Here is a 14,760-nt window from a genome sequence, read left to right as displayed (position 1 = left end):
TGAATACATGAGCGCGCGAAAAGCGTCATCCTGCAGTTTGAGTCCGAGTGTGATCAGCTGAGGGGGGAAGTGATAAAGTTAATATTGTGCTTCACTGCCATGAGAGAGTGGAATGTACATATTGTCTATTTATTTTAATGAGCATGAGTGAAATAAAATTATGGAAATGCTACATATATATAGTTTGTCATTAATTCACTTGTTTGTTGAGTCTGGATTAACGTGGTCGCCTTATCAAAATGATATCTAACGTCACATTCAAGATTCGGGGGTTATGGAGCGACATGTGTGTGTGCGTGTGTGCGTGCGTGCGCGCGTGCGCGCGTGTGTGTGTGTATATATATATATATATATATATATATATATATATATATATATACGTGTACATCTATGCTCCTGCGTTTAATAGTATATGTGTTTGCACGTGTATGTGCATGGGAATGTGTTTCCATGTGAGTATATGGGTGTATATTATGAGTTGTTCACTTGTTATGGGCAACATGGGCTCCAAGGGACCAATGAATAACGTATTTATCTTACCGAACACTGGTAGAAATCTTTTTGCAGCCATCACTATATTTTGCACACGACAAGAAAAAAAGATTTAGATTTATCACCGTGAGCGGGCTACTTTGAAAGTAATTGAATATCATCCAGCTAATCAGAAAACTACATTTATGTGTGAGATAAGATAAGTGGGCGTGTACTTGTGTACTCGTGAGAGAATATGCGTGTGCGTATTTGAGAGTGTGTATGTGCGTCTGCGTCTGCGTGTCTGTCCATGCGCTTATACTAGTGCAGGGCAATGTCATTTCCATGATAGTGTTTGCACATTGATGTACGATTCAACAGTTCAAGTCAGACACCGTATATTGTCCGTGGTCGACCAGTCCGTGTTTCAATGCCGAGTTCCATATTGTAACGTGTTTTGGTATGACGCTTTCAAGGACAGTTGGTATCAAGAGTTAAATCACCCTTCAGACGTACGCGTAGTTTGGGACTTTCCCTTTATTGAATTAGGAAGCGCTTAAAGACAGAGTCAAATTCAGCGTATCGACGGCGATGTCCATGTGGTATGGACCATATCGATGGCAGTTTCAACTGGGATACATTGTCGTGAAATAGAGCTTGTGAATTCCATGTCTCAGTTCAATGATCCAATGAGGATAGGTTGTCTTGAAATAGAACACGATAATAGGTAGTCCCAACGACCCATGGGTGAGTTTGGACACAACATCAACGCCTCGTCATCATTCACACAAAGTATCTTCCTATAAGTATTGTCGTCGTCGGTGTCGTCTTGTCTCTCGCTAACACACTGTAAGCGAGTGTCAACATGTACATGGATGCAGTTATGATTCGTAATCGTGTAACACCGCAATATTCCAGGTGTATGGCGGCGATCTGTAAATAATCGCCTCTGGGCCAGACAATCCAGTGATCAGCATCATTGGCATCGATCTAAGTAATTGCGATAATGACATGCGTCACCCACGCCAGTGCGTCTAAACACCCGATGCTGCTAGTCGCCATTACAAAAGGGAAAGTTTGCTGAAGACTAGTTCCAACTGTGCCTTCACAAGTGACATACATACTGTATTTGCTATGAAACGAATTTATCCCTGTGTCGTCTGTCTCTGCCTCTGTTTGTATGTCTACCTGTCACGACTTTATCACGAAAGATCGAGCAGCCTGAATCTAACTTAGAGCGTCTTAAGTACAGAGAACAAATTAGTCACTATACGTCTCTTTGTTTGAGATCGAATGACTTAGGCCTGCATCAGCAATATTACTGCTAAACAATTGGTATTTGCCACAAGTCCAATTTCATTGGGATGAATCACCCACAGATATCCAAGCTATCAAAAACACAGCTGTCAATGTAGCTAGCAATGTACAGACTCGACGCCTGTCTTTAGCTTGGCGAGTCAACACTTTAACCACTGGTCTAGTCTCACCGATCAGACTGGCAGTGACGTCATTGATTACGACTGTTTTTAAGATTCCAACACTGCGAATTTCGAAATATATTTCACTCGTTTATATACGTCTTTAATGACTAAATTGGGGAGGTGAGGGATAGTCTATTTTGGATAAATCGTTCGCTGGTCTTGCCGAAGACCAGGGTACGATGCCCACATAGGTACAAAATGCACATCCCATTTTGGTATCCCCGCCGTAATATTGCTGGAATACTGCTGAAAGCGATGTAAAACCACATTCGATGACTAACTTATGAAAGCGATGGGTGGCATTTAAGTTAGACAACGGTCAGTAATGTAGAGTTGCTCAAGTGGAAGTCGTGGTGGCTGAGCGGGCTAGGCGGCTGACTTTGTGTGCTGGCGATTAGGTGCCTGACTCTAAGGGTGCGGGTTCGAATCCCGCATGGGACTCAACCAAGAAAGTACTAGAATTTGTGCTTTACTGAGAAAGTGAAGTTCAAAATAATTTGACCACTTTCTAAATGGCATCGTGTAATCAGCAGACGTGTTATTTTACCATTTATAATATTTCAGTGCAATCGCCGACAGCCTAGATTCCATGCAGGTAGTCAAAGTTCCCATCGCCATATATATGGTGAATGTATTGCGTTGACCTAACTAGAGCTCTAATTTGAACGTCATATGCCTGCTAGTATTAATTGTTGTTTTTCTGTTCTTCGCTGACAGATATTAAATATCCTGTATTGCTTATCAACGTTTAACATGTTTTAACACGATATGGCTGAAATACTGTCGATGTGACTAATAATGTCACTCACTAACTCGCTCATTGCTAACTCTATTATACTAGCATTAAAATGTAAAATTGCATTACATCACATATCCAACATAATACCAATTCTTGCCCACATACCTACGTACATTTAGGCATGCGCCTACACATTCACCCTTTAAACCATTAAAACTGGGGACACATTTACCTTTTCCGGTTTTCTATATTTGCCCATTTAGATTTTATATATTTTCTCTCTCTAACATGACCTTAATTTATTATCAAAGTGTCATTGTGTCGACAGGTTTAATTTGCTTTACGTCACATAAGGAAATAATTTTCAAATTTCAGAATAAGTTGACTCATTTTGCTTTTGAAGATTTCCAAATAATAATTTCGCATTGATTCCTTTGTGAAAGCAATCGAATGTGCTGTTCTGTGCCTTTTATCAAATAATGCGTTTAATTTATCGAAAACGCAATCTCCCTTAAACTTTAAAACACATATTTCGGCAGATGCTCGGTGCAGATTACTCTGTGGCGCTGGCGTTTCATGTTTATATTTATATTTAAATGACAGGAACGGTTTAGGAAACGCACGCTTAAAATTATCTCATCTGACTGAATAAATAGGACGGATATAGCATTTTGTACTGTAGAAAAAGACGCGCCTCGAAGTTCAAAGCACTTGACTTGCGTCCATACACAAACACGACTCTTTAAACTGGTTACCAGACGGCGCTACTAGCCGTCACAGATGGGGAATTTCTACAATTACCGCGACTAATGCAATCCCTCCGCCTCCCGATTGTGCTTCCATGAGGAGTGGACTCAACATGGCCTTTCATACCACCGCTTGACTTGGACCGGCGGAATAACCCTATCATAATTCCTTATTAGCTCCCTTTAATGGACCTTTTATGTAGATCACGCGGGTCTGAAGAAATCTCGTCACTCGCGTGCACAATGAGGACAACAATGGCGGCGCTCTTGAGAGTTCTCGTCTGGTACGAGAACAATGGCGAGACACAATGAGAGGCCATGTTACCATATGTTACGGGAAGGTTACAATAGGGGTCGTGAAGGGTAGAAAGGTTGTATGATAGAAACACTGATTTTAACAGAAGGTTGAAGGGAGGGGGAATTATTGCAACATTAATTGTCAAGCAGGTAGTAAAAGCCAGCGTTGTGAAGATCGGCGTGATTGTGATAAACAGAACAAGAGATATAACTGCAGAGGTCTTGCGAAAACATGATTAAAAAGTATTTAAGCACTTCATGAATGTGTAAAACCTGTCCCATCAATATACAATGGGGAACGGAACTTGTATTGACGTGTCACGTGACTAAAACAGTCAGAACAAGTTTTCCTTCACCACCTGAAAATCCCATCTGATTATCAAACTATTCTTTAGAGATATGTGAGTTACTTCAACACCCCCTATATCACTCTTGGAATGTAAGAAAGTGAGAAAAGGTGAAGAAAGAGAGCAGAAAAAGATGAGTAAAGGAAGAAATAAAATAAAATAAGAGGAATATATGATGGCAGGAATCTGAGGAAGAGGGAACGAAAGAAATAAAGACAGGAGGAGAGCGTTTCAGCTTTATGTTGGTGTAAATCCCACAGTGGTGGATATTGGTGAAACAGACAGCACGGGTATAGTGTTGACAGAACTGGAAGCATAAACATAAATACGAACATTCGAACCTTAGACCCATACTGGAAATCGCGACCGAAATCGGTTCTTCTACGTGACGAGCGGGCACCTCAGTTACTAAGTTACCAAATGATTTTAAATGGCACAACCGTATTAATTTCGATCATGGTTCACCTTTTTAGAATATAAAGGTCGTTCCTGTGGCATTGAGTGAGTGAGTTTGGTTTTACGCACCTTTCAGCAATATTCCAACATCACGGCGGGGAACACTATAAATGGGCTTCACACAATGTACCCATGTGGGGATTCGAGCACGGGTCGTCGGCGAGACGAGCCAACGCTTCAGCCCTCGGCTACCCAACCGCTCCGGTAGGTAAATGAAATTAGTACAGAACGATTCACCTGGGCCAGAATGCCGAGGAGTGATGAAAATTGTGTATAAGTGACCGAAAATCAGTGATTTTCGCAGAAAGGATAGCATTGTTCTAGCCTTCAACAAGCACCAGAATAACATTTTTTTAACGCAAGTGTTTGTTGCAGTATACTAGATTCTAAAGTTTAAAAATCTAAAACGTCATATATTTTATGAAGACTTTTAAAATAAGCATTTTGTGATAACAGTAGGTGTCCGTGAAAAATGTGAAGGTGTTGGGGTACGGAATACAGTTGCGATATAGCTGAGGTGTATTCACAGCCCAGACAATCAGGAAAACCAGCGCCAGTTTCAACCATTGTTTATACTGTGAACAAATGCAGTCGCTGCTTCCTGGACTCATTTACTCCTTGTTGTTTTTGTGTGTGTTCTTTGGTTGGTTTGTATTAGTTATTTTAGCTGTACTTGATAATATTCCAGCTCTATGGCAGTCTGAAAACAGAAGGGTTTTGACTACACAATAGGTTTAATTTTCATCGCGACTTTAACTTTCTGCTTTCAGTACACACAATAATTTATTCTTTGTCTTTCTGAAGTTTCACAAATTATTGCCCACATGAAAAGTCTGAGGTTCCAGACTGATGATACTAGTGCATGTTACAGCATAGCACGTTTATAATATATTGAAGATATATAAGATATATTTGAGGAAGATGTATTTAACGGTTGTATTTGAAATCATGTAAAATATTTCACAAACCAGCTTAAATGGCCGAGAACATACCAGCCATAGCTTCGGAAGATCAGCTGGTCCCAACATTACAAAAACTAACTGGAGTACAATGGACTGCTGTGACTCTGGCGATTCGCGTTAAGAATATAGGGCTTGTCATAAAGGGAGACCAAGCCGTTGATGACTGCATGGTTTTAGAATTGAGCAACGATGTTCGTGATGTCAATCGCTGAAACTGAAACGCGAGATGTTTCATGTGGTTAAAGCGTTTGCGCCTATCACCCGGGGTCAATTCCTTGATGAGGTCCGTATGTCATTTATGGTCAGTGCTGGGATAGTGCTAAAAGCAGTATAAAACCATATAACTGGCAGGATACTGCATACTGCGTTTTACAGAGAAAATAAATATAGCTAAAATGGCAGAGATGAAGAACCTTAAGCAATCGAGGCGATATGACAACAATACCAGAAACAGGTATTACACATGTGGCCGGTGTAGATTTAAAGTATACACGCACGTTAATAAGCTGGGTTGTGGCCAATCAAAACGTAAAACAACATACACGCGCCGGACTAGATTGTATATTGCAGTCACGTAGTATCCCATCTTCTTTAAAATGGTAAACAAACTGCAAGTGCAGCGAAACAGAAAAGCTGAGGTGAGGTGAAAAGGGGTTTAACGTCATATTTGAGGCTATTCGCCAGTATGACGACGTGAATGTGTGTTTATGTGTAGCTGCTTGTAGTTGCTGACCCTTAAGCTGATTTTATACTGCTAGTTCACGTGGATACCTTGCCGCAGGTAATCCAATCAGACATATTATACTGGCCCAGAACTGACCAGTCCCTGTCATATCCATGAATGCTGAGCGACAGGCATGGACCAACAAGTACCATATTTTGGGGAATGACATGCAGCAGGCGCCGTAACCACTACAGCAGTGAGGCGATACGGAATAACGCTCACTCATCGCAGTATAAAGAATATGTTTTGTTTGTTTGGTTGTTTTTTATTTACTCGGTAATAAGCAATATTCCCGCTAACTGGCAATAATCACGTCTCGGCCAGTGATCAACAGTGTGAGCATCGATCTGAGTAATTGGGTTACGATGACATGTGCCAGCCAAGGCAGCGAACCTGACCACCCGATCCTGTTAGTCGTTTATTATTACTGCTGAAGAGCCCCAGTTCTAAGCTGGATTTTCATGCTACAAAAGAATATGACCAGTACTGGTTTCAATACATTTTCTGGTTCGCGATTACATCGTTTACATTCTGAATTTGATAGAGACGGTACCGACAAAGTAATTGAACGTTATAGCCTATACCGTTCATATCGTTGCCGCAGAGCTATTTCTGGCAACAAACTGGCACGTTGGCACCTCTCATAAACCGTCTAACAAAAGCATATATTACAGTGCTTTCAGCACATGACTAAAATGTAATATAGTGTAGGCCATGTTAAGATAGATTTGACCAAATATATCGTACTGCAAACAATAGTTTGAAAACCTCCCAAAAGAAAAAAGATGAGCTGTATTTTCTATTGCTCCCATATTCTAAAGTCTCATTGACTTTGCTGACGGTTCATATTGAAGAGAGCATTATACTGATAATTCAAGTTTATCTTGTTAAATATTACAGTGACAAACTAGAAAGCTAGGCAGATTGTTATCAACACTCCCACATTCAGAAAAAGATGCTCTGCTGCCTGAACTTAACAGTTGGTTTAAGTCTGACAGAACTGTTACATATCAGAGGCATCCAGTGGATGATATGCTTACTGAACGCATCGACCACAGAATTGACGCTGTAATAACGACGGCGGTGACGACGACGATGATGATGACGGTGGTAATTAATATAATGATAAAACGTGATCACCGTATGAAAAAAGTCACTGGTAGTGAATATATGTCGTCGATTCAAGTCTGTGATTCATTTTATCTCTAAAGGGTACAGGCAGACTGGATATAACAACAGCGATAGACGCCATCGTAAGTCACTTAGACCTTCGGTTACCCCACCGCACCTCGGGACACTATGGTAACAGAACAACGCAAGCAACGTATTATCAGTATACCAAATACGCGTTAACGTTTTACTCAGTCAAAGAAACAGTATGTGCTCATGTGATATTTTCATCCCCTGGGGAGGATACATGCCACCTGTGAACCACAGAAAGATTAGCAATCACTAGTCGATTTCATCCTATCGGGTATCCATTTATTGCTATATGTACAGGGGTATGTTTCGAACTTTTCGGTGAGTGAGGATGATGCAAGGATTCGGCATAGGAAGGGTTTGGGAAACGCACGTAACACCCAGATTACGCAGTTAGTATACTGATTGTTTCAGGTCCGTCACACAACTTTTGGAGTCTATATTGAGCCGCTTGCTGGGGATTTTAAGTGCGCATTAGACAATATTGTCCACGAAATACTGACGTACGTTACACTTTTAGTGAGTGAGTGAGTTTAGTTTTACGCCGCACTCAGCAATATTCCAGCTATATGGCGGCGGTCTGTAAATAATCGAGTCTGGACCAGACAATCCAGTGATCAACAACATGAGCATCGATCTGCGCAGTTGGGTACAGATGACATGTGTCAACCAAGTCAGCAAGCCTGACCACCCGATCCCGTTAGTCGCCTCTTACGACAAGCATAGTCGCCTTTTGTGGTAAGCATGGGTTGCTGAAGGCCTATTCTACCCCGGGACCTTCACGGGTCTGATACACTTTTAAACCATACGCATCTACTACGTGTCAACAATGGAATCCACCCGAAGAGCGGAATATATAGTATTTGCTCTTCCCTGTCTGGCGCTGGACATTAATAGGAAGAACAAGGACAAGTCGGCTCCGAGTCAGTGTAATGTGTCAGAGTGGGGTATTCCTGCCTAACGGCGGCATGGTATCTCAGTGAGCTAGTACCATGAAACCAACCAAGTCTGGGCTGGTACAAGCAGAAACACATACACACGCAGGTACGTCGTAATATGAGCGTTAAACCTCATTTCATCTCACCTCAGCAAAAACAAACATGTAACATATTATTTTATTGATCTCGTGAGAAATACGTGCATTCTTGGGTTAGTATAGCAGATTGTATGAACGCTTCAAATACTTGCTACAAGGCCAACATATTTGTCTCTCCTGTCCTCGTACGGGCGTTCCAACAATCTCTGTGAAACACTGCAGGTGTGGTGAAGGTGTTAAACACATCACTGGACATTGAAGGGTTCTTAACAAAATGTAGATAATGCCAAAGTCGTCATATGTGTGAATCTGTCGTAGCGCCGATGTTTGTTCATTCAGTAATCTTATGAACCAATACTGCTTCAGAAATAAAACAAATCAAATGTTTACAAAACAATTATTTTCACAAGCCTCGTAATATTCATGAGATCTTTAGGTCTTTAACTTTACATGGAAACGTTTCACGTGCATCACGCGCTCGGCATTTTCACCAGAAATCACTGGATCACCACGACATCAAGACCACCACTTCCTAGTTTGTCGTCTTTTAGGTTGTCCAAACTATTCTTTCCCAGATTTTCCCCAGGCTTCAGCTCGAGAGTTCATGAGTTTGATTTTACGCCGCTTTTAGCAATATACCAGCATTATCACCACAAAATGGCTTCACATACTGCACCCATGAGTAGAATTGAAGACTGGTCTTCGGCTCTTCAACCACCAGGCTACCCGTAAGCTGTGAAAGAGTACCGTGGTCGTTTTGTCACAAAGATGCGTACGAGATCAATATCCAGTGACGTGCTGGTTTCCCCAAAATATTCAAAAGTGTATTTTGGTTCTGAGCTTTGCGACGAATTTGTTAATATATGAATGATCACATTGTTGTATCTGCATGGGAATGTTTCTCAGTCAATCTGCTTCTTCAGATCAGTAGGCAATCAGTCGAACAATGGACCGTTACTGACTTTAAATTGTCAGGCATTTTAGCAAGACGATATATGAAATCTCTTCAGTACCTGTGTAAATTTTGTATGCTGAAAGCGAACCACGCTTGTAAGGGCGATATTTACATTTGTATAACTCATTTTTCATTGATGACCAGAATGTAAAGGAAAAAACAGAGCGGGGAAATAGGAAAAAGACACAGACAAGTTGTTTTCTGCACTAAGATATTAAATTGCATAAAATGTCTAGAATCAACACTATCAGGTATAGAATGTGGCCATAATGGTTTTTGACAGAAGCAACCGGTCCACGTTCAGTTGAAACATGATTAGTTAGTCCGTCCTAATCTGAAAGTCGGTCATCACCATGGAGTAGCCAATCACAAACCCGGATCTCACACGCCTGTTTAATACCAGGCTTTTTTCACATTGGTTTTTCAAGAACGGGTGTATAAGCCAGTGCATTCCAATAACGTGGTATCGATGTCCCTGACGTTAGTCGTTGGGTTATCTCAGTTTGGATCTGCTTTGTTACACATCTTGAATACTGCGGGCGATGAAGCAGAAAAAATCCAGAGTAATGAATCTTTCGCTTCCAATGGTATATGACAGTCCAAGCCTCAGTCTCTCCGAGTGACTTGGCCAAGAAACATCATACACATTAGGATGGTGACAGTTGGTTCTTGTGTAGGGGATCTTGCTGTATATCCTGAAAATGTAGAAACCAGTAGTATTGACTGAGTTGGGTTTAAAAAGGCACCGCAGCTAATAGGCCAAGTTCAATATCATGACAGCTGACCCCTAAATTTTCTCTTCATAGACTGTAGTCATGTAGGGAATTGAACCTGGACCCTTTAACCACTAGGCTACTCCTGCACGACTGCTTTTTGGAGGAAATATAACGGATAGGAAAGGTGGAATCTCTTTGGCTAACATGACGTGTAAGAGACATTGATCGCAATAGCTTCTGAGGCGCCACGATCTGGCTAGGACATTCCGGCCTTAATCTAAAGCTTCACTCCCTGCATCGGGATGATCTTCTCATGTCATTTTGTCACATCAGATTTGTAACGAAACACCCCGAACACTTACCTGGATGCCTCTTTCGAGGGTCTTCGGAGAGTGTTGAAACTGAAAACATAAAATAAAATATGTGGACAATGTGATACCGACTTTAAGTTACAAAACCTTAACGATGAATGTGGCACGACACCGTATAGGTAGATGTTTTCAAACTGAAATTTGGATTTTATGTTTATTCAGTTTTTATGAATTCAGTTTTTCTAAAGTTAGAGAAAAATATTAAGAACAAGAAAAACCCACATTACGAGTTCTAACCACATAGAATAATGGGATAAAATGGAAAAAGAAATATGGCTGGCCTTACATGAGTGCGTGGTCGACAGGCGACTTGGGGTTGTGTCTGTGGAGGACACAAGCAGTATAGAGTAGAAACGAGTAGAATACTCTTTGGTCTTGAGTAATTAACATAATGATTTATATTAAGAATGTATTTCAGCTTGTTGAGCTGATTTATTCAGACTGTGACAAATGAAGGAGCTTCAGAAGTACTCAGAAGTAAAATGCAGCTTAACATTGATTTACAGCTCCCAGTACTTGCCGTTAGAAGGACGGCATAGGCAATCTGACGTGACGGATCGCACCTCATCGCATATGTTTACGTATGTGATTTTGTGTGTGTCCGTGTTTTTTGTGTTTATATTTGCATGCATGTGCCTTTGTGCGTGCGCCTGTGTGTCAGTGTCTACGGTGTCTGTGTCTGTGGACGTATCTGTTTGTATCCGTGGTCGTGTGTGTGGACACCTACCTGTCTCTCTCTCTCTCTCTCTTTCTCTCTCTCTCTTTCTCTCTCTCGCTATGGTTGCATACAAACAGTTGTGTAAAACTTGTGTATGCATGCCATAATTTGAATAAGAATATCACAGTTTGTTGAAGGTCACATGCAACCGTTTTGCGTATAACGCAACTTAGAAGATTCTGATACCTTTCTGTATGCACTTACCAAAACAAATCATCCAAAAAGCCAATTCAACCTATAAAGTTGAAGAAAACGATGAAAGAAAGCCTGCGAAATTGGAGTTCAAACAATTCACTAATGTTCCTTTGTGCAGCGAAAAGATTCGTGGGGCTTAAAACAGTATGCTTGTGAGGTGTGTGAGGTCGTGATCAGAAGTCTAATCTTGGTTGTGTACACGAACAAGTAAATAATCTACTCGTTACATACATACTCGTTTTTGGTTGCATGTGACCTTTAGGAGGAGTTGGGGATTATGATTAAAGGCCGCCCTAAAATCCTACCAACCTGCCTACCTTGGTAATTAACCAATGTGTGTGGTTCCGCGGCCTGTGTTCTACCGTAACAGTGTCCAGTCACCTCAGAAGTATCTTCAGCTGTTTTGACCACACTCCCTGAAGTGTAATTGACTATGCAATAATACTGTGTGACGTCTTCACACAAGACTGGTGACAGATTAGCTTCCAACCGTACTATTGACGTATTTTCAATTCCACCCATCAAGGTTAACCTTTCTGAAATAGATCCGCCCACAGGAACCCGGTGGGTTGTGTTGAGGGCTGCAATTGGAGACTTCTTTCCATTCACTTTCCGTCCTAACACAGCGTAATGCACATTTGTTGTAAGCCTCTCAAAGATACAAGTTACTGACATGTTTGTAGTCTGGCCCGGGACGTAGGTGGACGGTGATATTTCCACTGTGACATCAGATCCTGTTAAAGTCATGAAAAGACATGCACTTAAAAATGTTCTTCGGGATTAAAGTCACTAATAGTTTGCTGTGGTCTGGTCGTGTTTGACGCCACGCTCAGCAGTATTGCAGCTATATGGCGACGGTCTGTATCGCCGCATACAAAGAGTTGTGTAAGATGTATGTATGTATGACATGATTTACATATGAATTTAAAAGCTTGTGAAGGATTTTAATTACATTCTGTAATTAATCGTGTATAGACTAGGCAATCCAATGAGCGTGACCATGAGCAATCTGGACAATTGGAGTCAACCAGTGAGCATGACTTCTCATATTAAACGAGGATTGTTGAAGATCAATCTTAACCCGCATCTTCACGGGTAACATTAACATTAAGGAAGAATCAAATGGATGTCACCTGTCATTCGGGCATTTCGGAGTATACTAATACCCCTTCAGCATTGTTCGTCAAAACAAAGAAAATGACATCCATAAAATGTTTGCCTGTGAGTGTATCACCTCTAAACGTCATTCTAATACATTGAATCAAAGTATGACAACACCTCTTCAACCCCACACACATACACGCAGACTCTTCATGACTAGTGAAAAGTAAATGTAACCGGCCATACTAAGAGTGCCATAGGTAGTTAATAGTGAATATGGTTTCAGCATTAAATCCTAATAGCCCGCTCATTTCCTTATTCGGCATACAAACCTTTGACCGACAGCATCCTTCTGTCTTCTTGTATCGCTTTCTGCGTGGAGTTAACAAAGAATGTCAAACAATAGTATGACGTAACGTCTTCACAAAGAGCATTGGTGACCTTGACCAGAAGGTGTGATGATCTTGCTCCGATTCGACCTTGAGATTTCATGCGATGTATGTTGGGTTTATCCAGGACGTGAGCTGTATGGGGGTCCAAGGCAGATAGGGATACCATTGGATGCTTGGATTGGCGTCCAATCTCGATAATATACACGTCTTTGATGGCACTGGTATTAGTCATTGAACAGCTAAGCGTAAACCATGGCGGAGAGCGACCGTGTAAACGTAGATGGTGTGGTTCGGCAGTAAATATAAGTTCACTTCCTGCTCAAAACATAAAGAAGAGCTAACTGTTCCATGTTTTTATATTTTACTTATGTATTTAGAATCTATATCATTTTAGTCAAATATCGCAACATTTGAGTAAACATTGCAGCTAACTGTTGCAGGAGACTCTTTGACAAAAATTTGGTTCTGAGATATATGAAGCAAACATTTTCCGTGATGGAAGTCTTTTATCTAACAATTTTGAGACTTTTGAAACATTATGGTATAATAGCTTTCTTTGTACAAAATTAGTGACGCTCTTAGAGTGAGATGAAACACAAATAATGTACAATGCATACCCAAGGTCCTCAGTTAATTACTAGTAATGTACTTCTTTGCAACTGACGTTTTATGTACAAGGAAATACGTTTCCTTTCTTTGTTTGTTGTTTAACAGCACTATTCCATCTGTATAGCGGCGGTCTGTAAATAGTCTGGACCAGACAATCCAGTGACCATATATAGCTGCACAACTGTAATACGATATAGCTGCACAACTGTAATACGACGACATGTGCTCGACAAGCCTGACTAACTTATCCCGTTTGTCTCCTTTTACGACATGCATGGATTGCAGAACACCAGTTCCAGCCCGGATCTTCACGAGTCTAAAACAATCTAGTATATACGCACCTGATTCACAAAACCAGACACCCAACAGGAGATACATCCAAATGGAATACATGCTCCCAGTTTGTGTATGTCCTCTATTGTTTTGTTGAGTGCAGCTCCCGAATACAGAGCGTGGTGATCAGGCCATTACAATCGTCATGTGTGTTTAGTACGCTCTGAGCGCCACGGTGACCCACTGCTGCATATTGCAGAGTTGTTTCACTTATCTCCAAAATTTACGTCGTCCCATATGAGTGAGTGATTAAATTTTTTAAACGCCGTTTTCAACAGTATTTTAGTATTCTAGTTATATTTGACAATGCATTTGATGTTGGCGGAAACCCAAAAGCAATGAGGCGAACCAACTTAACTCACAATAAGTCCTGCGTGAAGTTTTCATTCCAGTATGAACGAATTCCTAGGATATATTTACGAGACTAACGAAACTCAATACAAAACACAACTGATCAGAGAATATGAAGAATGTCAGACTAGTCTTATTCCTCAATCTGCACTTATAATCACCAGATAAGACTGTGATAGCTATAGGATACAGGGACGATTGTCTGCCTCGGGTTACCATCACCTAATAAGCAACGTCAAAGAATGCTATCTCCAATCTCAATTTTGGTGAAGCGCCTCCATGCTCTGAAACAATGCTGACCCCGCCCGGTTAGATGATGGAGCATTTTGTAACCTAACCTGGCGATGGATTATGGGATGTGGGCCAAGCTCTGGTCTACTGGGAGTCAGTATAGTGTGTGGTAGTAGTATATCTATGGTAAGGTGAGGACCGTGAGCTTGTCGTAAGAAGCATCGGGTGGTCAGGCTCGATGAATGTTTGTCGTAACCCAATTGCATAGATCGATGTTGGAGGAGGAGTTGATCACTGGATTGTGTGTGAGAGAGAGAGAGAGAGATAGA

General features: G+C 41.1%; 1 protein-coding gene across 1 annotated transcript; it reads right to left on the bottom strand.

Annotated features, from left to right (window-relative positions):
- Positions 1-10,020: 10,020 nt before the first annotated feature.
- On the bottom strand, positions 10,021-13,909 carry LOC137297950 (uncharacterized). Its single transcript, XM_067829994.1, has 6 exons — positions 13,858-13,909; positions 12,848-13,225; positions 11,777-12,148; positions 10,788-10,823; positions 10,493-10,531; positions 10,021-10,109 (listed from the first exon to the last, which is right to left on the bottom strand). The coding sequence occupies exons 1-6, from the start codon at positions 13,907-13,909 to the stop codon at positions 10,021-10,023; spliced, it is 966 nt and encodes a 321-aa protein (XP_067686095.1).
- Between the last annotated feature and the right edge of the window lie 851 nt (positions 13,910-14,760).

Source organism: Haliotis asinina, chromosome 1 (assembly GCF_037392515.1).
Source record: "Haliotis asinina isolate JCU_RB_2024 chromosome 1, JCU_Hal_asi_v2, whole genome shotgun sequence".
Taxonomy (NCBI): domain Eukaryota; kingdom Metazoa; phylum Mollusca; class Gastropoda; order Lepetellida; family Haliotidae; genus Haliotis; species Haliotis asinina.
Note: the sequence above shows the minus strand (reverse complement) of the source record. Positions and strands in the feature narration are given on the sequence as shown.

Excerpts from the sequence above, each read along its gene's own strand:
- LOC137297950 (XM_067829994.1), bottom strand. The coding sequence starts at position 13,909 with ATGTATTCCATTTGGATGTATCTCCTGTTGGGTGTCTGGTTTTGTGAA. Across the intron at positions 12,149-12,847 it reads AAGGATGCTGTCGGTCAAAG|GATCTGATGTCACAGTGGAA; the intron begins GTTTGTATGCCG and ends TGACTTTAACAG. Across the intron at positions 10,532-10,787 it reads CCTGTCGACCACGCACTCAT|TTTCAACACTCTCCGAAGAC; the intron begins GTAAGGCCAGCC and ends TTATGTTTTCAG.